At 42.0% G+C, this 25,651-nt stretch overlaps 1 protein-coding gene across 1 annotated transcript in view; it reads right to left on the reverse strand.

Moving 5' to 3' along the window:
• Positions 1 to 1,521: 1,521 nt before the first annotated feature.
• LOC134799709 (fatty acid synthase-like) overlaps positions 1,522 to 25,651 on the reverse strand; it is a 43,634-nt gene continuing 19,504 nt past the window's right edge. Inside the window, exons 19-38 of the mRNA XM_063772145.1 lie at positions 25,000 to 25,151; positions 24,801 to 24,807; positions 24,362 to 24,630; positions 24,164 to 24,168; positions 21,764 to 21,905; positions 16,506 to 16,653; positions 15,772 to 15,952; positions 14,636 to 14,745; positions 10,384 to 10,548; positions 9,425 to 9,597; positions 8,814 to 8,957; positions 7,970 to 8,185; positions 6,037 to 6,145; positions 5,324 to 5,465; positions 4,879 to 5,026; positions 4,649 to 4,793; positions 4,115 to 4,291; positions 3,617 to 3,719; positions 2,879 to 3,084; positions 1,522 to 1,908 (exon numbers count right to left, since the gene is read on the reverse strand). Of these exons, the coding sequence (XP_063628215.1) occupies positions 1,522 to 1,908; positions 2,879 to 3,084; positions 3,617 to 3,719; positions 4,115 to 4,291; positions 4,649 to 4,793; positions 4,879 to 5,026; positions 5,324 to 5,465; positions 6,037 to 6,145; positions 7,970 to 8,185; positions 8,814 to 8,957; positions 9,425 to 9,597; positions 10,384 to 10,548; positions 14,636 to 14,745; positions 15,772 to 15,952; positions 16,506 to 16,653; positions 21,764 to 21,905; positions 24,164 to 24,168; positions 24,362 to 24,630; positions 24,801 to 24,807; positions 25,000 to 25,151 (3,129 nt within the window). The remainder of the gene's footprint in view (positions 1,909 to 2,878; positions 3,085 to 3,616; positions 3,720 to 4,114; positions 4,292 to 4,648; positions 4,794 to 4,878; positions 5,027 to 5,323; positions 5,466 to 6,036; positions 6,146 to 7,969; positions 8,186 to 8,813; positions 8,958 to 9,424; positions 9,598 to 10,383; positions 10,549 to 14,635; positions 14,746 to 15,771; positions 15,953 to 16,505; positions 16,654 to 21,763; positions 21,906 to 24,163; positions 24,169 to 24,361; positions 24,631 to 24,800; positions 24,808 to 24,999; positions 25,152 to 25,651) is intronic.

Below are 25,651 nucleotides of genomic sequence, written 5' to 3' on the forward strand. Positions count from 1 at the left end.
GTTAAGTTGCGATGGAAATGTTTTTTGAAAAGAAACAGTCCGACGAACTCCAGATTTGATGGACACCCCAGCGTTTGTCAGGCAGCTCCACGGGTGTTAAAAATGGGAACTATAAACTGTCAAAGCGGCGGCTAATGACTCGTTGTATTACATTACGGCTAGCCGTGTTGAAGAAAGTATGGCGCCGAATACATTCCGGCGGATTCTCATTCAGCCGCATTCAATCCGGCTAATCGTTAAATCGCCGCATTTCAAAACGCCCCTGTTTTTGAAAACAGCTAGCCGTAATGTAATACGGCGGATTATACGATCCGACTGCGACATACCTACTAGTCTTTAACCGAACTGAAGAATGAACCCCGGCAGTAGCACGGTCGCAATTCGCCTGTCACCATGCCTGTCACGTTCTAACAAGTATGTAAGTGCGAAAGTGACGGGCATAGTGACAGGCGATAACAATGGAACCATGTTTCCACCGGTTACCTCTTGGTTCCTTATAGTTTGTTATTAACACATGGTTTAAATACTTGATCATCTTCCTTATCAGTCACACACCCTCATACCCTGGAAGCTGAATGGAGGAATTTCCTCTCGCGGAGACTCCGGCTGTGGAATGAGTTTCCTTGCAAGATTTCTTGAGGTATTTTTTAAATTACTTATGAGTTTTACTGATTTTGCGTTTACTATTTCTGAATACAATATAACAAACTGTACTAAAAATGGTTAGGGACAGAGATCAACCTAAATTGGTACCCACTTGCAAGAGATGTGAATAACAGACTACTGAGTTGGCCAGTTTTACGCTCGAATTCCGAACATCCTTTACGAGTCTTAGTGAGTTGTTGCTTTTCTGCAATTCCATTTAAAACTCTACTGTTTTTCAACAATTAGTATTTTTAAGCGTTTTCCTCAATTTAAATGCCAGGAAATAGGGAATTGCCGGCCAAGTGTGATATAAATGGACGAGTACCTATGGAAATAATATATTATCTGACGAAAAAAAATAACTCTAAATTACAATGTAGACTGAGGTAGATGTTCCCTGTCTACTGTCTTTCGTAAGCATTTGGGCATAATGATAAAGTAGAAAAATAATTAAAACTGGCTGTTGGTAATGATAAGAAGTTTCGATTTTTTTCGGGAAGTAAGTAATATGCATACTAGTTAATCACGAAACACAGGAAGGACGTAGCGTAGGTCTTTCCTGTGTTTGAACTCAGTCATGAAACTGATGAAGAAATCAATTTAGTAAATATTGTTATAATTCGTGAAACATAATAAATTCCATTGTAATATTCCATAAATTCCATGATATTTTTTTTTTTCAATAACATATTTTGTTTCAGGGACTATACAATAATTGATTACTCTATTTTCAGACGACAGATACTTATTGAGTGAGGAAAATATAAGTTCGAAATTTACAAGGAGATAAAAAAATACAATACCATTGCATCTAAAATCAAACTGTATTGTTCCAAACTGTAACAAGCTTACAAAACCATTTCTTACAGAAAATAATTAATCATCATTTACTTTGAAATAACTCGCCGAACTCATCAAATAGGTGTGGCAGAGAGTCTTCTTAGCAAAGGATTCCCTTGTTTTCTCATCAAGATATTGGTTTATGATGGCTGCAGAGCGGAGGTCGTCGGCGGCGAGCGCGAGCGGGGCGCGCAGGTCGTGCACGGCGAGGGGCTCGCGCGTGTAGCGCTGGAGCTCGAGGGCGTCGAGGTATGAGGGCGCGGGGGAGCGCAGGACGACCACTTGCGATTGGAGCGCGCGCGGCTCGGGCGGCGTGTGATGCCTGGCTTTCATTACGCGCGCGTAAGCTGCTTCTATCAGCAAGCGCGCGTACTGCATCGAGTGAGGCACGCGTCCGCGCAGAGCGCTCACGCTCTCCTTCACCTATTGAGTAAATACACACGTTAATATTACATATATATATTTGACGACCAGTCTGGCCTAGTGGGTAGTGACCCTGCCTGTGAAGCAGATGGTCCTGGGTTCGAATCCCAGTAAGGGCATTTATTTGTGTGATGGCACAGATATTTGTTCCTGAGTCATGGTTGTTTTCTATGTATTTAAGTACATATTTATATATTATATATATCGGTGTCTGAGTACCCACAACACAAGCCTTCTTGAGCTTACTGTGGGACTTAGTCAATATGTGTAAGAATGTCCTATAATATTTTTTTATTTATATATTGTTAACAAAGGGTTGAAAGTGATTGCACTCGAGATATTTTAGGGGTCTATATTGGGTCGCATAATAATTGATTGTCCTAATGTAATGTTACGCATAAAACTCATTTCGCATAATTGTTATTGTGCTGAAACTAATAACATTTCTGAAAAATTATAAAACAAACCTAACCTAACCAACCCTATTCTACACAACCTATGCAAAATATTTTCGAAAATACTCTTTGTTTCAGCTGGAGAAAAATTATGCGAAAAGAATTGTATGCGTAACATTACATTAGGACAATCAATTATTATGCGACGAGATCGGCACCCCACATGGCCACTAAATAAAAAAACTAGACAAGTGCTAGTCGGACTCGTCCACCGAGGGTTCCGTACTTTTTAGTATTTGTTGTTATAGCGGCAACAGATATATACATTATCTGTGAAAATTTTAACTGTCTAGCTATCACAGTTCATGAGATACAGCCTGGTAACAGACAGACAGACAGAGAGACAGACGGACAGAGGGACAGTGGAGTCTTAGTAATAGGGTCCCATTTTTAGCCTTTGGGTACGGAACCCTAAAATAGCTACGGCGAACCTCACCTCAAATAGCGTCTTGCCTGCCTTGTCTATGAACCTAAAGAACAATGACATATCTCGACGATCTCTATCCATTGTTTACCTTTTGTGGCCACGTCGGGGCGTCGCGCAATGCAGCGTCGAGCCGCGGCGACGAATATCCCATGAGCGCGCACATATGCCTCGCCACCGCCTCCTGCAGCGCTGACTCTGAGTCGTCGCCCTCGCACGCCAGGAATAGTTGCCGCTCCAGCTCAGCCACGAACTCGTCCGGCCCGCCGCCCAGGCAGAACACCGTCCCCGTCATGCCTGACCAATAAAAAAGTAGATTAGTACGAAAATTCTTTTGTCTTTTATCAAATTTATGTCTTTCTAGCTGTAGATCATAATTCTCTTAAGAAAAATTAAAAACTAAATTTCAATCCATACAGAAAGCTCCGTCACATTTTGGGGACAAAAACAGGACTACGAAAAGAATTTTGACCCTGTTAACCAGGGGACGAAGGCACGTGTTACAGACGCACTCGAACGGAGTGAGAGCGCCAATAGTTCGAGTCAGAAATAGGTGTTTTCACCAGATTTAAATGCTCTAATTTTTATTTTGAATACAAGGCAAGTAAAATAACCTTGTAATAAACTTGTAAAAATTTCACTGAACAATGGAGGTAAAAGGATGGTTTTTCATGGAAATGAGAGTCAAATATTAGAATGGAAATTATACGAAAAAACCACGTTTCCGTTTTTTCCTTTTGAGGTACGAAACCCTAAAAACTTCATATGGTCGAATCGTATCACTTAACCAGCTTCATAGATAAATGTGCCACTTTAAAATTAAAATTACCTTGATCTTCTAATGCTGCAGCGATTTCAAAAACGGAGAGTACTCCCAGTTCGTGACCCAACAGGTAGAACTTATTGGTTTCCCCTTTTTTCTTCAGGATCATCTGAAAATAAAATAAAAAATAGTTGCAAACATCGGGGTTACTAATTACATTGATCTATTTCTGCAAACTAAAAGACACAGATCGCTTGACAATTCAGTGACCACAAAACATGGGACAGCACTGCTAGCCCAGGGCAGGCGTGGCTCACTCCGAGATTTCGTCGCGTCGCTACAAGTACATGCGGTCACTCCAGTTTTGGTGTCTAGCAGTAGTAGTTGTCGCACACCGCTATGGAATAGACGCATGCTCGCGCTTGCGCTTCTATTTCTCATAAATCTCGTAAAAGGTTCCATTTTTATAAAAGCTATCGAAGCATCTTTAAACGCTATATGTAGGTAACTTTATAGTCCGAGTACATAGCAAAAAGTCACTTAAAAAGTTTTCTGTTGACATACCGTAATATATCTCTTTGTCATGTCTTCCAGAGACTCGTCGGGCTGGTCCAACCCGGGCTGCAATACGACAGCTGCCAGCTTCAGTCGCTCGCACAGCGCGTGGTACCGCTGATGCAGGCCCTGCAGTCCTGGGACTATGTACAGGCATGCCTCGGACGCGTCGAACTCGTCGTCTCTCTAACAATGATACACTAATATTAGAAGCTAGAATAGCGTTGGAAAAATACATAAAAATAGCAGATTATATACCAAAGAAAATGCTAAAATATCAATATGGGATAGAATAAGAAATTTAGTCCAAAAGCAACTGTTCTTACTATTATCCGCGTCTGCATTTCAGCTTGGGAAGAAATGCTTTTACCGGCTATCTGTCTCTCTGGCTGTTATTTTCTGGTCTCATGTCTCAACCGATTCCCGTGAAATGTTTGTTTTATGTTGATTCAGTGTTTTAAATTATCAAAACAGGGCACAACCATGTGGTTCGTGAGGTGTACAACTCACTGATTTTATTCCGAGTATTTTAACAATACTAACCATGTCATAGCCTTGTGTGAGTGTGGGCATCACCACAACATTAATCGTTGCCATAAGTTCATCAGTATCCACGAAGGGAATAAAAGCAGTAAGGCCTTCAACCGATGCATTTGACTCTTTTAACGTTTCCTCCATTTCTCGTATTCTTGAAAAAAGATTAAAATAAAGTTAAGAAAAAAAATTAACACCAAATTAATTAATGCAACTATTAAGTATATTATAATACTCACTTTTCTACACTGAGTAATGCAATTTCGTCTTCAGGGATATTGATATTTTGCTTGTCTCTTAGATATACCCAAAGTTTTTGAGCTTGGTCCTTGGTAACGCCCAAATCTTGTAACGTTTTGCTATCAGCATTTCCTGTTATGGTGACATCTGCAATAGATTCATATAGTTTTAGATTCCATTTTAGTACAAAAAATTATCATTGCTGCCTATATCTGTGTCGAATCAAAACAAAATTGTTCACTCCACAAAATACTGAAATGGATGTCTTTGAACCGATTTACAGATAACTTTGATATTATTTCGATTCATGTACCATCACGCTCCGCGATTGTTGCGCCATTTAGGGTCCTAGCTAAATTCGTTGTTGAATACTTACGCTATAGAATTCCCAATTTAGCAAGAACCCTAAATGCCATAACAATCCCGTGTGGTGACTGTACTTACCAATTATTTTTTCTATTTGTTCTGTTAGAGATGCTTCGCGAACAGAAGGATACCGAGCAAAAATGACAGGCTGCTTAGTCTGCAGTCCCCGCTCAGTTGCATTAACAATATCACCGTAACTTGCTGGTAAACCACCTTCAACCTGTAAATAACGGATTAGTGAAATAAAATTATTTGGAGACAATATTACAGAGATTAACCTAGAGCTAGACCTAGAAAAGTCTGCAATGGTTTTGATAGCTCACGCAGTGCAAGTGTTATTTTAAACGTCAAATATCTATGAAATTATGACCTATTAAATAACACTTGCACTGCGTATGCTATCAAAATCGCTGTAGACTTTTCTTGGTCTAACTCTAGAAGAAGAACTTGTACTATGGGTACTAGGTACTAGGCGACGGTATACATAAGTTTAATTTGGACCGTCTCACGGTCTTTGTGATATGTGCACAAGCCCTATTAGTTTTAAGAACTTACATATGTTTGTAACCCATAACTTGCATCTTTGGTTTAACTGTAATTTTATTTAATACATTTTTACTTATTATTTTTATTTTTAGACCGAAAAGGAGATGTTGGGACGACTTGGACGCATTCTACCCCAAATGGTGGGAAAATGCCGATGACAGGGTCGAGTGGAGAAAACGAGGGGAGGCTTTTGCCCAGCAGTGGGACACCAAAGTAGGCTAATAAAAAAAACATTTTTACTATACCTTTGTGTCTATCGATACGGAAAGCATCATTGCCGGGAACCCGTCTGCTGCTCTTGAAACACAAACTTTCTCTCCTAGACGGTTATTGATGCCAATTACTACAAAGTATCTGCAAAGTTAAAAAATAATGTGACGTCAGGGGGGTGTCTAGATTTACCATTTCATGTTTTAAACCCTTACTGTTGTAACGGTTGACATGTTGTTGTGTACTATAATTTACTATAATAGAATTAATTTTATTATAAACCTATAAGGGGGTGATAGACGGATAAAGGAGAGACGAGTAAGTTCGCGGACTTACGGCTTGACGACCTTACTCGTCTGTGTGTCATCCCAAGTAGGTAGTTTATGACGCATTGTATAGTGTAGCGACACTATCTCAGGGCCAAATAGAATCTTGTCAGGCTTTTAGCACGCCACTGACTGTTTACGTAAGTTGTGAAATCTAGACACGCGGTAGCGTGTCCAGCCAAATTCAAAGAAAAAGGAACTGGCGACGCAGCAACCGTGTGTAATATTACATGAACCATTTCGAGCTACTTTTGACCCCTTCACAACTTGTAATCTATTTAACCTAAACACATGGAATATGGCAAATTTGTTGAAGCCAAAGCTTGTCTAGAATACAAAATATCATAAACGTAGCTCAAGCAGTTATTGATAAATAAACGTTTAAAAACCGGCATTTTTGTGACTGACTGACTGCCGTATTCGAACTTCAAGATATTCACAAGAGACGACACGTACTAGATCCATTCTAGATACGTTATAGTTTAGATATCAACTAGTTCTCTTTTGCAGCGCAATTCGGGCAACCAATGTCACTTTTACGTTAGAGTGAGAGTAAGATATCTATTAGATGTGAATTGGATCTCTAAGTCATATCCTGTGGAAATCGTTCAACAGTATCTCCAGAATCGCGCAAATGTCAAATTTGACAGGTTAGATCTTAAACATAACGTTATCGTATCTTGGTGATGTCTAATAGATGTCTATTTCAAAATCCGAATCGGGCCCTGACTTACTGTATCTGGACCTTAATGAGGAATTGCTGGATAAACTTGAGCGTTTACAAAATGTTTGCATCAAGTATATATTTGGCCTCCGTAAATATGATCACGTCTCCAACTTTCGCTCCCAGCTCGAGTGGTTACCGATCCGCCGACGCAGAGGTGTGCATGTCGTGTCGTTGCTGTTCAATATACTCTTCAACCCCCGTTCCCCATCTTACCTAACGGAAAGATTTAACTATCTGGCTGAAGGAAGTGATCACCGTTTACGATCTAGCTGTAATCTCACGCTTACTATTCCGCCTAATAAGACGCGAACATATGCAAATTCTTTTACGGTGCGCGCTGTGAAGTTGTGGAACGAGTTGCCCCTGTCGCTCAGGCGGTCCCAGTCTGTGGCGTCACTCAAGGCTAATCTGAAGAAGCTTTGGCTTTCCAATCAGCGTGATCTGGTTAAGTACTAAACCTTTATTTCTACTTTAAACTTGTATATATATTGTATTGTATGTATGTATGCTAGTATGTATTTTATGTATTTTTATTCTATAATATTATTTATGTATTTTATGAGTTGACAATACGTTAGTTTACTTTTTCTAAATATTACTGTACATCCCGTAAGTTTGTCTATCTGACCTGACTGGAGTTTTCCTCTCATCTAATCGAAGGTTAGCTGGAAGAGATCCCTTATAGGGATAAGTTCGCCTTTGTACTTCCATTACTGTAATTTATTTTTGTAAACCTGTGTTGTGTACAATAAAGTGATTACTACTACTACTACTTACTACTAGCCAAGACAAATCCTATATAATTTCAGGATTTTTTACAGTATATCCTTTTGTCGGCGAGTCAACCAGGACACATATTCTAATATTGAACTTGGTTCTCATTTCACATTTATGTTTTTGATAGGTTGCTCTTACTTGATAGATGACATTTTCCTTGTCTGCGCGTCCAAGTTATCCAGCAGAGTTTTGTAGATTTCTCGCGTCTGATCATTCACTTGTTCAGCGATGACTACAAAAACACCTTCAACTGGACCCAGACTTAAACTTTGCTTGAGCAGATTTGATGCACAGTCAGTGTGAGCGAGTTTTTCTGACGATGTTTTTATATTAACGCCCCATTTCTGCCACTCCCTGTGAATATAAAATACACAGTTAATTAAAAAAAAAACTTTATTTGACGACCTGTCTGGCCCTGCCTAAGAAGCCGATGGTCCCGGGTTCAAATCCTAGTAAGGGCATTTATTCTTATGATGAGCACGGATATTTGTTCCTGTGTCATGGGTGTTTTCCATGTAAGTATTTAAGTTTTTATTAATATTTATATACTATTATATATGTAAATCGTTGTCTAAATACCCACAACACAAGCCTTCTTGAGCTTACGTACTGTGGGACTTAGTCAATTTGTAGAATAATGTCCTAAAATTTTTATTTTATGTTGCCGATTAAAAACGTTTGAACACGCGTAGTTCCACTTAAATGTAGGGCAAACCTTGGCTTATCGGTGATACTTGGTAATTCGGTGATAATGCGTTGTTATCTTTCGCTGAGCTTACAATGCTGAAATGTAAGCAATTAAATCGCTGCCAACCCAATTGCAAGCATCAATACTCACAGCTGCCAATGATTTTATAGCTCGCATTTCCTCATGGTGAGAACTGTGTAAGATTATAACGGAGTATCACCGAATTACCAAGTATCACCGATAAGCCAAGGTTTGCCCTACCTACAATTTCCATATTATTTAAATAATACTTACTTCAATTGTCGGGCAAGGCGCTCAGTGTCGTTCAGTTGAAGATGCAAGTTTCGCGCGCCGCGTCGCACTAAATGCGCAGCGAGTCGTGTCACAAGCGAAGAGTCACCCACCATAAGCTGGGAGCGCGTTCCGGAGCACATGAGACTGCCAATCCAAAAATAAGAAATATAATGAGGTTTTTAAAGGATGAGCCACACTAGAATGGTCCAGTTCCGGGCCGAGGTATCTGATATTTCGTTGTTATTCTATACCGTAGTCCCAGGGGCAATAGGCAATAGTAAAGAGAAGAGTCGTGGAATTGGATCCAATATATTTCACGGCTCTTCTCTTTCCCCACAGACTCTACAGTTTCTTAGAAGAAATGTTGTGTCACGTTTTGGTGCCATTGTGAAAAAAGCTTATAAAAACATAAAATATGTAATGCATGCGTTAAATTGTGTTAAATTTGAATACCATAAAATCAGGATTCTAAGAGTTGCTTTTCCCCCAGACAACTAACAGGAACTATAGCAACGAGTGACAATAAAAAGTTATAAACCCAAAAATAAAAAAAATCTGCAGCATTTTGTATTTAGCCAAGTCAGTTATTTTTGCAGGCTATTATTTATTACCCGGTTTCAGCACGAGACGTCGCCTCATGCACGCGCAACAGCACGCGTCCGAGGTGTGCGCCGCGGGCGAGCGTGCGGAACGCGCGCGTGGCGTCCTGCGGGGCGTATGTCACTCGCGATAGCGGCCGCACCCAGCCGTCGCTGATGCCTTCTGCTACTAGCCGTTGCAGCCTCTGTATTCAAGTTAACGTATGACGCCTAGGCCAATAAGTACATGCTCCAAGCGTGCACGCTGACGGCGTATGTGTTAAAATAAATGACGGTCGGCGTCAGCGTCGACCGTGCAACCTCGGAGCGTGCATTTCGTGGGCTTCTAATGAGGGTATATTATATTAATCTATATATACCGGATATTAAGCTATAAGGTGCGTCCCGATCTAACCAATTGGCACGTGAGTTTGCGTGTGCGAGCTTCGCATGAGATGCTTATATAAGTATGTATTGTGCTATAGGCGCGCAATTTATCCATACAAATATAATATACATATATATATAATAACAGGTGTCCGGACCTCTTTACAATAGCCCAGTTTCATTGTCCACCCAAACATCAATCCATAGACCGGTATACTGTTCACTTTTTCTACAATAGTCCCAATGCCTGCTGCGACCGGTTCATGGGTGTCTATTGTTGCGCCTGTGAACGGGTGCCAGCAGGCGTTCTACATGACATTAAAGCTCTCCAAAGGGCCTCTACGTGTTGGATCTGTATCCCCACGCAAGCCTATCAAAAGACTGGGATTTATAGGCCCGTGAAATCCAGAACGAAGAAACATTAATAATGCGAAAGTGTGTATGTCTGTTACCTCTTCACGCTTAAACCGCTGAACCGATTTGGACAAAATTAGGTATAGAGATGGTATGGGCCCCGCGAAAGGACATAGGGTAGTTTTTATCAATCATCATCATTCTACGCATACGAAGTCGCAGGCAGAAGCTAGTAACAATATAAAACGTACCTGGAAAGTTTCGATGTCATTACGAACAAATAGCGAAGAAAAATCCACGCAAACGTAACTTCTTTCATAAGTCAACGCGTGCATTTTGAATTGGAAGTTTTCGTTCCTCTTCACTTGATGAATGTCCAACGTGACTCCTAAGGGCCCACAGCACTGTATGTAGGCCTGTAGGTAAAAAAAAATCTAATTAGAAAAATGCTGAGTATTCTAAAAAACCGGCCAAATGCGAGTCGGACTCGCGTTTCTAGGGTTCCGTACATAAGTCCGACTCACGCTTGACTGCACATTTCTAATAGGTTTTCCTGTCAAGAACTATTTTGTGTGTTTTTTTCAAAATTTTAGACCCAGTAGTTTCGGAGATAAAGGGTAAGGGTAAGGGTAAGGGTTCTCGGGGTAGCCTCATTCCCTAGAGAACGCGTCCCCAGGTGGCGGATAGGGGGATGCTCACTGAGTTGGATTCTCTAACTCAGGGGGTAGGAGGGAAATTAAATACCTCCCGCGGACCACAAGGCCGGAGAAGGTAAACTCCGTTAGCAAACCCCCATGGCTGAGCTGCCACGAAATAATCGTGGTGAAGGTCAACATGGTGCTGCAGCTGAGGCAGCAGGTTGCAGAAGAGATGGCAGCGGATGAACCTAATAGTTGAGGTCAACGGTGGCGCTCACATCCTGGAAAGGATAGACTGTCTTGGCGTCAGGCGGCAGCCGGCTGTAAAACCTTTAGCCAAAACCCATCCTCTGAATATGAAAAGTACAAATAATATGAGCGATTCAAATACTAGGGCGTCCCCCGTAAGCGACGTCCCAAACCAAGATGCACGAAATGCGAAATCCGAGGCGACGAAGAAGAAAAATGCTAGGGCGTTCCCCCAAAGCGACGGCACTGACAAAGGCAACCATCAGTCGCCCTCAGCATGCAATACCCTGCGAATGGCTACGTGGAATATCGGAACACTCACAGGAAGATCTGCCGAACTAGCGGAAACGTTGAAGAGGAGAAATATAAATGTCTGCTGTCTGCAAGAGACAAGATGGAAAGGAGCCAAGGCAGTAGACATCGGAAATGAATATAAACTCTTCTACAATGGAAGCTCAAACCGGAAAAACGGAGTAGCCATCGCAGTCGACAAATTTTTTAAGCCCAGGGTGATCAGAGTAGACCGACGCACAGACCGTATCATGGCCATAAAACTAGCGATGGATGCACAGCCACCGTTGAACATAGTATCAGCATACGCCCCCCAAAATGGATGCTCGGAAGATGAACATGAAATATTTTGGGATGATCTTGATAGTCTAATGCAAAATATCCCCCAGAATGAGCAGACCATACTAGGAGCCGATTTAAACGGACATGTAGGGGCCACCAACACCGACTACCCAAACCATCACGGGGGTTGTGGAGTTGGCTCAATAAACCGACGTGGTCTATCTATTTTGAAATTCGCTAGCTCCCAGAATATGGCGATCATAAACACCTACTTTACCAAAAAAGCGGAACACCTTATAACTTATAAATCTGGCAACCATACCACTCAAATAGACTACATATTGGCTAACAGGGAAAACCTTAAATATTTTAAGGATTGTAAAGTTATCCCCGGTGAGGCGCTTACCAGTCAGCATAGACTTTTAATAGCTTGCTATAAACTCCAGAAACCACATCGCATACAACAAGACCGTACTCCTAGAATCAAGTGGTGCAAACTCCACACACCTAAAGCTACTAGTCTAATCAACTACCTCTCGGATTACCTTCAAAAAGACATCAAGGACACACACAAAACAGTTAACGATAGATGGAATCGATTTGAAAATATATGCAATACAAAAGCTTCATCAGAGCTTGGTGTAGCGAAAGGTGGCTACAAAGATAAACCCGACACAGGCTGGTGGGATGATAGCGTCAAAGAAATAATAAAAAATAAGAGGCTCGTTTTCAAGAAATGGCAATTCACGAGATCAGAAGATGATAAACTGCTCTACAATGAAGTAAAACTAGCAGCTAAACGCGCAGTGGCTCAAGCCAAAGCGTCTGCAAATCAGGCCTTATACGACAGCCTCGAGAAAGCAAGCCAGGACTATGAAATATACAAAATCGCCAAACGACGTCTAGCCTCCTCCAAGGATTTTAAAAGTAATAAATATATAAAGGATAACCAAAACAACCTCTTCATGTCAAATGAAGAGATAAGTAGCAGATGGCGTGCCTACTTTAATAACCTTTTAAATGAGGAATTCCCTAGTAAAGACTTTATACCTCTGCCTCCAACCACGGGACCTATCGAAGGGCTTTCGGAAACAGACGTCAAGAAAGCTATTTCATCAATGAAAAATAAGAAGACCCCCGGTCCAGATGGTGTGCCTGCGGATCTTTGGAAAACGTTAGGAGACATTGGAGTAGTCTGGCTGACAAAGCTTTTTAACGATATCATCTTATCCAACAAAATTCCTGACTCCTGGAGACATAGTTTTATAGTGCCTGTTTATAAAAACAAAGGTGATGTCCAGGATTGCTCCAACTACAGAGGGATAACCCTAACATCCCACACCTTAAAAATCTGGAAAAAGATTTTGGACCAAAAGCTTAGAAGCCTTATTACAATCACACCCAATCAGTTTGGTTTCACTAAGGGAAAAGGTACTACGGATGCTATACAAACGCTCAGGATATTAACCGAAAAATACAGAGCCCTTAAGAAAAATCTCTATATGGCATTTCTTGACCTAGAAAAGGCTTTCGACAGAGTACCACGTCGTTTGGTCTGGCAAGCCCTAAGAAGTCAGAACATTCCGGAGCCATACATAAAGCTCGTACAGGACATGTATACCGATGTTAATACCTCAGTCCGCAGCCCCGCAGGAACCAGCAAACCGGTCCCCGTAAAAGTAGGCGTCCAGCAAGGCTCAGCTCTCAGCCCTCTTATTTTTATCACCGTAATGGATTACCTAACAAAGAATATCCAGGACGCGGTTCCTTGGTGTCTCCTGTATGCCGATGATATCGTTTTAGTAGCTGAATCACCGGATAACTTACAAGAGACCTTAAATAAATGGTGCCACGCATTGGAGAGCAATGGCCTAAAGATTAGTAGGGCGAAGTCGGAGTTCATGAAATTTATGTTCGGACGAACCTGTGTTTCCTCACTCCATATCGGGGATAGTCCTGTGGCTGAAGTGACAAAATTTAAATATCTTGGTTCCATTCTGCACGAAACTGCCAAATGCGACGCCGATGTGCTGCACAGAGTAAATGCCGGTTGGATGAAATGGCGATCGTTGTCAGGTGTCCTCTGCGACCGTAGAATGTCCATTAGAACCAAGGGAAAAGTGTACAAAACCTGTGTCAGACCTGTATTACTCTATGGCGCAGAGTGTTGGACAACGACTTGTGCGCACGAGGCCAATATCCATGCCACTGAGATGAAAATGCTCAGATGGGCAGGCGGAGTCACCAGGCTAGATAGGATTAGGAATGAACATGTTAGAGGCAGTTTTAAAGTCACTCCAATACCAGACAAACTCCACGAAAGCCAACTCCGATGGTATGGACATGTAATGCGTCGAGAAAAAGATCACCCGGTAAAAATTGCACTTGAAATTGACATAGGCAAACAACCACCGGGCCGCCCAAAAGCCACCTGGTGGAGAAACCTGGAGAAACAGTCGCTAAAAATACCAGCAACCTACTATGACAGAGCCAAATGGCGGAAGCATATTCAGAGGGCCGACCCCAAATGAAATGGGAAGTGGCACGGAGAAAGAAGGAGGAGTTTCGGAGATAAAGGGGGGAATGGTAATTTTTTTGCTATTTTTTTTAAATAACTTCGAACCTATGTGTTTTAAAATTATAAAAGAACATCTGCATCTTTGGGTCACTCATTTACATATGTGTACAAATTTTCAACTTAATTGGTCCAGTAGTTTCCGAGAAAATAGGCTGTGACAGACGGACAGACAGACAGACGCACGAGTGATCCTATAAGGGTTCCGTTTTTTCCTTTTGAGGAACCCTAAAAATGCTGAGTATTCTAAAAAAATATGTTTTTAGATAGGTAGATAAACTATTTATTCGTTTGCCACGATAGACACATAGGCCTTTTACGCGGTCTTGTTCCGTTTACTCTACCCTGCACCACTAGACGCTCTATGGAGTCATTGTTTCGCCTCGAGACGTGACCGAAGAAACTGAGTATGTGGATCTTTGCGAGAGTCGAAAATTGGTTTACCAGATCATATTTCAGAGAACTTACATCCTTGTATTGCCCTCTACTGCATATAACAACATCGCAGCCAAGCCCGTTGGTCGCAGGCAATACGCGGTTCAGGAATGTATCATCCCGGCAGCAAATGATGTCGTCAGCTGAAATTATGAAGAGGTTGGTGGTCCATTTAAAATTAATCCTCAGAGGGTCTACTGCAAACCACGATGTGATGCCTCCCTGGCACACTTACCTACGAATTTACAAGTGCGACAGAGAGGCAACACTTGCTACCAAGTGCCTCCATTCCCCGCCACTCTGTGTAGTGGTATGTAGTTGTAATCACTTTATTGTAAACACAGATTTACATAAAATTTACAGAAATATCCCTATAAGGGATATAGGGGGAGCGAGGGAGGGAAAGGGTTTGTAATGTGAATACAATACGATAAAAGTAAAAAATATTATTGTCGAATCGGGGAATGTAGGCATTTGCTGGCTTAGTATTCATTCTGCAGGACTTTGGGGGCAATTTTTAAAAATTACTTGTCACTATCGTGATTTCAGGGACTAAGGAAGCGAGCTTCGTGAGCTCGGCGTCGGCGAAAGGTGGCGGGATACCGCTCTGGACCGATCAAAGTGGCGTGCTCTTGAGTTGGAGGCCAAGACTCATTTAGGGCCATCGCGCCAACCAAGTAAGTAAGGGGTCGTCCAGAAATCATGTGGGATCATATTTGGCCTATTTTTGACTTCCCCCTCCCCCTTGGTGATATTTGGTGATTTTAACGCAACCCCCCCCCTGCCACAAGATCACGTGATAATTATAGAATGTTTTTTATTGGGTAAATACGCATATAAAATAGAGCGGTTTATTTGATCTGATTAAATTTTAGAGTAATATTGTTGTTTTTGGATTTCCCGCTTTGAAAAAAAAAAATTACGTGTGATATCTGCTCTGACCCCCCCTCCCCCATCGTGATCATACGTGATATTTTTCTTACCCCCACATCTAAACGATCACATGATTTCTGGACGACCCCTAAGTAAGGAAACGAGAAGGTGTGCTTCGGTTGGGTATCTGGTACCCCCATGTACCAAATGTAGTGGGGTATTATTTCGCTTCCTCGGATCTCTACTATAAAATAGTTTCAACTTGATTATTCGTGCAAGGCCTATCTGATACGGACCATTCAATTTAGGGAACATTTTCATTAAGAAGTTCTTCTTGAAGACGGTGCTGACGACGACGAAGACCCGACACTCGCGATGCAGCGCCAGCGCAATGATGGCTTGTCCTGTTGCGCCCGCGCCGCCGCTCACCAACACTTTCATGCCTCGGCAGTTAGCACTTAGACGCTTTTTTATGGCCTGGGGACACAGATATTACGAGTATATTGACTTTGTCAACTAACCTCCTAAAGAAATCTAATAAATAAGTCACTTTGGGGAAGACGGCATATAAAATTTTGGCTTGGATCCCTTATAGGGCAAAAACTTTCATATTTGTACCTATACGTTCTTCGCTTAGACATAGTCAGACAGGAAGAGCTTCACTCCTTCTGTTCTATAGACCTATAAGTGGAGTATATATACAAACGCAAGAGATAATGGGTTGTGATTGGAATAGCAAAGCAATATTAGTATTTTGAATAATTGTACTGCGGTCCCCTGTCTGTCACTATCGAGACACATAGAATAGAATAGAATAGAATAGAATTTATTCGTAAGCACAAACAAACGAGACAATACATAATATAAAAGAAAACGCAAAATAAGAAAGTTCCACGAAATGGCCCCATCTCAGCATGTTGCTGGTGGCTTCCAGCGCTAATCTTCCGATGAGACCATTAAGTGAGAAGAATCACGGAAGGTAACAGACAAGAACAAAAATCGTTTTCACATCGTTTTCATTTGTACTCACAAGGCAGTAGAGTGCATGTGCATAAGCGAAGGGCACTGTGGCGGCGTCCTCAAGGCTCCAGTGTTCTGGAACTGGCCACAAGAGCTGGGGCGTCGCACGCGCATGTTCGCGCGCAGCGCCGCGCGTTAAGCCCATTACACGCGTCCCGCTACAACGATGTTGACATGTTGAATTTTCTTTTTACTATGTAGTTCAGTTAATGATACTTTAATGTTTACAATTACTACTTAGACCCAACTGCAATTGTGTACTTTTTATATGTTGCTCCCTATTGAACAAAAATTAGGTAATTGCGCAACACTTGGTGCAACTTGCACCATGCCACTAATCTGGGGCTAACCGGTTAAACCAGGGGTTTCCATGGTTACCAGTACAATTTGACACTGGCTTAACGGTTTAACGGGTTAACCCCGGGTTAGTGGGATGGTGCAAGTGGCGCTTAGTGAACTATAAAGAATTTGTATTTCATTGAAAATCAAAAAGTTGATGGTCTGTGATGGATACGTGGGGTTGAGACAAGTGAAACAACTGCTTGCTGTTAGCGTACTGACGTGTATTCGTAAGTTAGCGCGGTGGGTGTGTGCGTGAGCACACATACATATGCAACATTCCTCCCCTTAGCTTACATACACGTCTAAACCTTAACTAAGAATAACAAAAGATTACAACTGAGTACTTATTGCTAAAAGAATGGTTTGTAATTAATCTTGGGTCGATTGCGCTTTGTTCGAGGAGTGGCAGGCACGGAACCGTTATCGGCTGGAACGTCAGAGTCTCGGGTATTGGGTTCAGTAACCGGACCAGGCAGGGCCTCCAGGAATTCGTCATCTTCTTCGGACTGACCTCCAGGTATGGACCCCTGTGGCGTGCTGATTGGCTCGGGAGGCTCTGATGATGCAGGGTGTGGATCTAGAACCACTGTCCGTTCTCCTTCCTCCCCCGTGCTAGGCTGCAGTTCCTCGCTCGGCGTAGGCGGGCGGGGCGATGATGTGTCATCGTCCCGGAATTCTATGTCTTCATCCCAATAACTAGGGTAAGCGCAATCGTGCCCTTTATCTAACACAATTTGGTTTTTGTGCTTTTTAAATGTTTTTGAAGTTATATTGTCTTTTACTATATAAACAACTTTACCAACTTTTTTGACAATTGTGCCTCGGCACCACATAAATTTACCATTTGCCTCAAAGGCCTTAAATAATACTAAATTTCCTCGAGAGAAACATTGCCCCTTACGGAACATTGAAGGTTTATTCTGCAAACACTGATTTTTTCGTACTGTATCAGCGAGCGCCGGGGATGAGGGTGACGGTATTATAGGGTTAATGAAATCTAACCGAGTCCTTAACTTCCGTCCATATACCAACTGAGCAGGCGAAACCCCCGTTGTAGTGTGTACAGAATTTCTGTAATCAAATATGTATTTTAATAGTCGTTTCCACGAATCCTGTACCCCATTGCCACTCAGTAAACTGGTTTTAATGCCCTTTTTAATTATTTTAACGTAGGATTCCGCCTGTCCGTTGCTAGCCGGGTTATATGCCGGTGATGTAACATGTGAAATGCCGTTTAACATACAAAAAGCCTCAAACTCGCGCGACGTGAACGACGTACCATTGTCGGTTACCAGTATATGTGGAATTCCAAACCGTGACATGAATTCACAAATTTTTTCTATAGTCGCTAAAGATGAAATAGTGGTTTTCATATTATATACTTCTACCCATTTAGTATATGCATCTACTATTACTAAATATGAGCTTCCGTTAATAGGTCCTAAAAAATCACAGTGTATCCTGTGGAACGCGCACGGCGGGTACTCCCATTGCGCGAGCGGCGCACGCGCGGGGGAGGGGCGTTGTTGAATACATATGGTGCACGCACTTATCAACCTTTCTAATGCCGCGTCTACTCCCGGAAACCAAAACCTAGACCGAACTTCAGCTTTTGTTTTTACAATGCCTAAATGGGATTGGTGCACTTCCGCTAAAATTATATTTTGTAATTTCGCTGGAACAACCACTTTGTGACCTCTCATGACGCAACCGTTTTCATAAGAAAGCTGTAACCGACATAAATAATAAGGTTTCAGGGCCTCGTCTGATACCTTTTTAGGCCAACCGTTTAAAATGAAATGGATCACTTTTTGCAAAACAGTATCCCTCTCCGTCTGCTCGCGCAACTCGGTTACGGTCACCGGTAAATTACCATCCACAACAAAATTAATGTACGAGGCTCGATCGGGAATATCAGTTGTGGCGTTTGCGCTGCGCGTGGCCGCCCCCCGCGCCCCCGCCGGGCCGGGAAGACAGGCTCGAGATAAGAAATCTGCATTGTTATCCGCGCTTCGTACATATTCGATTTTATAATTGTAACCGCTTAAAAACATTGCATAACGTTGAAGCCTGTTTGCTGACACTTCCGGTATGCCACGGTAGGGCCCAAAAATCGACAACAAGGGCTTGTGATCCGTACGAAGGGTGAACGGTATCGCCCTGCCATATAAGTACTGGTGGTACCTGCGTATTCCGAATATAATGCTAGTAGCTTCTTTTTGAAGCTGTGAGTAACGCTTCTCCGCAGCATTAAGGGTGCGCGATGCGAACGAAATAGGCCGCTCGGTACCATCAGACTCAATTTGGGATAAAATGGCACCTAAGCCACAAGGTCCAGCATCAACTGTCAGCACTATGTCGGCCGCAGGGTTAAAATGCGCCAACACTTGTTCAGATGCTAAACATTGTTTAATAGCCACAAATGCTTTATCATGCTCTTGTGTCCAGCACCATTTTACCCCTTTTTTTAACATGTCATATAACGGACTCAGTATGGCCGACGCATTCGGCACGAAACTCCTATAGTAATTTACTAATCCTAAAAAAGATTGTAACTGTTTTTCATTTTGCGGTACAAGAGCGTCTACCATGGCTTTGACTTTAAGCGGTGATTTATGTAAGCCATGCTTGTCTATCACGTATCCTAAGTAATTTACTTCATCTTTAAAAAATTCGCACTTCTCTTTTTGTAACGTGAGGCCGGCGTCTTGTAACCTTTTAAGTACCTCGTTCAGCCTGGTTAGGTGCTGCTCAGTGTTTTCGCCCGTGACGAGCACGTCATCGAGTAGGCACAGCGTGCCCGGGACCCCCGCCAGGACCCCCTCCATGGCGCGCTGGAACACGGCGGGCGCCGATGAGAGTCCGAAAACCATGCGAGTATACGTAAACAACCCGCGATGAGTATTTACACAAGTTATTTCCTGCGACTTTTCATCTAACTCAAACTGGTTATACGCATTAGATAAGTCTAATTTCGTAAACTGTTTCCCGCCATATAACTTTGCAAAAAGTTCAGATACAGTAGGTAAGGGGTACTGGTCAACCACCAGCTGTTTGTTTACGCCCGTCGAATAATCAGCACAAATCCTTATCGCCCCGTTACGTTTTAACACCGGCACAATGGGTGACGCATACTGCGAGTGATCAACCGGTTTTAAAACTCCTAATGATAATAATCGATCTATTTCCTTATCGACCTTGTCCCGTAGGGCGAATGCTATTGGTCTCGCGCGAATAAACACTGGTTTAGCGTTGTCTTTTAACTGTAAACTGACTTTATATTTATTAAATCGTCCTAATTCATCTGAAAATACCGATGCGTAACGTTTTTCCAATTCTTTTAATGTATAGCCAGTTTCATGGTCTTGGCCACAATAACGAACCGGTGAAATTACCGCGAGCTCTAAATTGAAACGCGAAGTAAAATCACGACCTAGGACATCCGCGCCTGCCTTTCGCACAACATAAACTTTAAGTGAATGAGTTTGGTTTGCGTAAGTGACGGGTAGGCGCACTGCCCCCAGACATGGAATGTTATCACCAGTAAATGTGATTAGCCGAGTCTTAGTAGCTAACAATGGTACATCGCTAAAATGTTTTTTGTAAGTATTTACATGCAACGCAGATACGGCTGCCCCGGTATCTATTTCAAGATTTATTGGACGGTTTAACATTAAAACGGTTTCAATCATCGGTTCCCCTTTATTTGAACGGATGTTAAAAACTTTATAGCACTCACCGTCATCGTCATCGCCCTCATCCACAGTGTTCACTGCCATGAAATTTACATTTTTACACATCTTTTTCAGATGCCCTGTAGAATTGCACTTTTTACACTTGGATTTCGCGAAACGACACTGCAATGTTTTGTGATTATAGTAACCGCACACTTGACACTGCTCTTTTTTACCGTTACCGCCGCCGCTGCTCCCGGGCGTACTTCCTCGCGGTCGCGTTTGTTCCACCTTGAACAGCTGATCCTGGGATGTTTGTACCGTTTCTGAGGCCGCTGCCCCCGCGCGCGCACACCGTACACTTTCGGCCACCTCCACGGCCTTGGCGAGAGTGAGCACCGTAAGGTCCCGCGCAAAGAGCTTCTCCTTCTCCGGCCCGGATAACATTCCCATGACGAACTTGTCGCGAAGAGATTCTTCCACATTTTTAAAACCACAGTGCGCCGATAACCCGCGCAACCGTGCCGCCCATTGTGGAAATGTCTCCCCCGACTGCTGCGTAGCCGCGTAAAATTTGTATCGTTCGCCGAATCCACAGCGTTTCGGAGTGAAGTGGCCGTCCAGCAGCTTGACGATATCTTCGTATGGCACGGTCTGCAGCTCCTTCGGTAACGCAAGGTCCGCCGCGAGCTTGTACGTGCCGTCACTGAGTGCGCTAAGGAGGATCGCTCGTCTCTTTTGTCCCGGCATCTTTGGTGTCGTCGATATCGTTCGCGATGAACCACTGCGCAATACGTCCTTTGTACGTCTCCCAAGACTGGGTAGTGTGGTCGAACGAAGACAATAAGCCGAAAGTACTCGTAGCACCAGACATTTTCCGTTATTTTATCTTTTTTGCTATGTGGGTAGTCGTCGCCAGTGATGGATACGTGGGGTTGAGACAAGTGAAACAACTGCTTGCTGTTAGCGTACTGACGTGTATTCGTAAGTTAGCGCGGTGGGTGTGTGCGTGAGCACACATACATATGCAACAGTCTGCAAACTACCCAGTGAAGTACGCACTATAAGCTTGTAACCAAGTTATTAATCATGTTAAAAAAAGCATGCTCTATCATATTTTTTAATACCACATCGGTGGCAAACAAGCATACGGCCCGCCTGATGGTAAGCAGTCTATGGACACCTGCAACTCCAGGGGTGTTACATGCGCGTTGCCGTTCTTTTAAAAATCTGTACACTCCATATTACTTACTCTACAGTAGTTCCGCTGAAATCCATTCCATAAACACCATCACTAGATTGATGTTGATCAACAAACGGTTCTTTAACTTTGAGTATATCGGAAGCATTCAGACCAGCAAAGTGTACCTGTACAAGCAAATCAATAATATTACCTACTTATTTATTTTAACCTAAATACATAAATACGATGAAAGAGATGGCGGGACGACCTGGATGCATTCCAGCGGGATTGGCGGGATCTTGCTCAGCACAGGGAGGACTGGAAAGGGAGAGGGGAGGCCTTTGCCCAGCAGTGGGACACACACATAGGCTAATAAAAAAAATACATAAATACAAAACCCATTAGCACCCATTGTACCCACTTGGGTACACCTGGGTTATGGCTGCGTTAGAAAAATGGTGGGTTACCAAAAGTGGGTGTGGGCCCTAATGGGTTAAACGAAGGATAGAACATATATCATATCATTAATTGAGTGAATGATGCATTTTTATGTATTTAATGGGTAGAGTCTGTGCGGAAAGAAAAGATTCGTGAAATGTATGGGGCCCAATACATTCCACGACTCTTCTCTTTCCGAACAGACTCTAGATATCTTGCGTACCTTTACATTAAACAAGTTAGGATATTGTAGGTACCTTAACCGAGATGCCAGGACTATCTACAGCAGGGGCCTCAACCCAGTGTAAGGATTCCAAGTCTCCAACCACACTGCTCCTCAATACCTTTCCATTTGTGGACCTTTCACCGTTTTCAACCTGGATAAAGCAAAAAGATGAGTCAATGTCTGAATAATAAAAAATATCTATACTTGTGAAACTAAAGATACCTATATAAATAAGCTTTTGTCAAAAATTTCATTTTTGGTACAAGCTTATATCGCTGACTGTACTTTTTTTCCACAGGCAACTAACGACACAACTCATCGAGGCAATTCTAAAAACCCCAAACACAATTAGGTTTCGCAGTTTTATCACAGAGTTCCTATGGCCACCTCCTGTCTCCATCATCAGATCAGCTTGATGATATCATAATATTGCATTGTCACCCTACTTACATATGTATGCAAATTTTTAGATTCATTGAAAGTCGGAAAGTGTATGTATATAGTGCAAGTACATAAGAATCTTATGATAAGATACATTGCAAGTTAATATAAAGCTTGTAAAAAACTTACATTTACAACGTCTTTGACTTGATATTTCGGGATAAACTTTGATGTATCGAAAACCAAAGAATCTTCGTCAGATTTTACAATATTACGGAAGTTGATGCCCTTTAATGTGACTCCGCCACATCTGAAATAAAAGGGTACCCCTTATTTAAGGAACAAATGTTGAACAACGACTGGAGTGTATTAAAAAAAAACCGGGCAAGTGCGAGTCGGACTCGCGCACGAAGGGTTCCGTACCATAATGCAAAAAAAAAAACGAAAAAAAAAAGCAAAAAAAAATGGTCACCCATCCAAGTACTGACCACTCCCGACGTTGCTTAACTTTGGTCAAAAATCACGTTTGTTGTATGGGAGCCCCATTTAAATCTTTATTTTATTCTGTTTTTAGTATTTGTTGTTATAGCGGCAACAGAAATACATCATCTGTGAAAATTTCAACTGTCTAGCTATCACGGTTCGTGAGATACAGCCTGGTGACAGACAGACGGACGGACGGACGGACGGACGGACGGATGGACGGACGGAGGGACGGACGGACAGCGAAGTCTTAGTAATAGGGTCCCGTGTTACCCTTTGGGTACGGAACCCTAAAAATTACCACTTGATAATGTGGGAACTGGAATAAAATTGGTTTGAAAACGAACTAAACATCAACCCAGTTACCTACGAAAGCTAGTAAGTAACATAAAATACTCCTTAACTAAAAAATCTTTTTAATTTAAGATTAGTAGTTAAGTTTGTAAATTGTAAAAAAAAGCGCTGGTGGCCTAGCGGTAAGAGCGTGCGACTTTCAATCCGGAGGTCGCGGGTTCAAACCCTGGCTCGTACCAATGAGTTTTTCAGAACTTATGTACGAAATATCATTTGATATTTGTCAGTCGCTTTTCGGTGAAGGAAAACATCGTGAGGAAACCGGACTAATCCCAATAAGGCCTAGTTTCCCCTCTGGGTTGGAAGGTCAGATGGCAGTCGCTTTCGTAAAAACTAGTGCCTACGTCAAATCATGAGATTAGTTGTCAAGCGGACCCCAGTCTCCCATGAGCCGTGGCAAAAATGTCGGGATAACGCGAGGAAGAAGAAGAAGTTAAGTTTGTAAATATGCATGCTTTTTTATGAAATAAACAGATTAAATTATTTTATTTTTTTAAGATTTCTATCAACAGTTCGTGCGTTTCCGTGAAAATACGAAGGAAAATAATTATGCGCTACATCTGTAGCTGATCATATAAATATCTTACCACGGCTGATTAATGTTGTTTAGCTTAAATTTTGGACCATAATAGTGAGGTTATAGTCGTACTCGTACGCTATTATTTAATAAATTATTAACTTTTTATGTAGGTATTTGTCCCTTTGCCAATTTTAGTAATCAAAAACATGCTATTCTACTTGCTTATTTTGCGATCATTATATATTTTTGCAAAAAAATACATTACCTGGTATAGTCATTGACCGAGCACACTTCAACTTTCAAGTCTGTATCCAACTCAACAGATTTAGCGTGTATGTTAGTATTAATATTGATTTCCCTGACGAAGACCGGCTGTGAGATGTGGTCGTGAGGTTGCCGAAGAACGTTGAGCTGCAGCAGTGAGTCCAGGAAGGTCTCCCAGCGTCCGTGCCACGGGACGCAGCTCGCAGTCAATGAAGGATTTACTTCACGGATACCACGGAATTCACCCCTGTTGATGAACATAATTTTTAACTTATACAAAAATACATATTCATTTAAGTGCGATAATGGATTATCGAAGGCAAAAAGTTAAAATGGACAAACTGGAGAAGACCCGCAATCTTTGTTGAGAAGACCGTGCTAGTGCAAGAACTATTTTTCGCTCAGACACTGTCAGAAAGGATGAGCTCCTTCTGCTATACCGACCGTCTGTAGTGTAAGACCAACACATGAAAGTGACGAAAGAACTTGTAGACGGTCTTACTTTAAAAACGGTCTTCACCAAATTGACCTTAGATATCTATGGAGTACCCAATGAACTGTTTTTTACACAACATGACTCATACAGTTTTAATTCCAAGCACTCGTTCAAAATTATTCGCAAGCTATCGTCATACTCACTGATACATGTAACCTCTCTCATTGAGAATGTTGTATATTTCATCCTGTCCTATTACGATGTCTTCCACAGAATCTTCAGTTTTAGCACTCTCTTCCTTGGTTTCTTCCAAAAGTACATAACCTGAAGCTACTTTTGTAATTCCATCTTCGATCTGTTAAAAAAGCATACATAATAAGCAAATAATAAACCATATAATAATTTTGTTCAAGCATTTCTGTGTAGGTACGGAAAAAGTCAGTTGGATAGAAAAGAATACCCATAACAAAGTTACGTATAATAAAAAAACCGGTCAAGAGCGAGTCGAACTCGCGTCCCAAGGGTTCCGTACTGCACACACATTTTCGAACGAGCGAGCAAAGCGAAGTTCTTAAGTACATTCTACTGTTCGTTCAATTGTTCCACACACGGCTGGCTAGAGGCACGCCCCGGCTTTTCCGTTTTTTTAACTGAGCTATCAGAGGATATAATATTTAAAACTTCCGCGTTTTGAACACATATAAATAAATAAATTTTTGAATAAATTTTGCGTTAGACCCGTCTATAAATGTGAGTTAATATATCTTATAGTTAGTAATCTATAAATATGTATCAGAGGATAGTTACGCAATATTTTTTTTAAACTTTGTTCAAGTATTGTGTTAAGCATAGTGC

This window comes from Cydia splendana, chromosome 18 (assembly GCF_910591565.1).
Source record: "Cydia splendana chromosome 18, ilCydSple1.2, whole genome shotgun sequence".
Classification (NCBI taxonomy): domain Eukaryota; kingdom Metazoa; phylum Arthropoda; class Insecta; order Lepidoptera; family Tortricidae; genus Cydia; species Cydia splendana.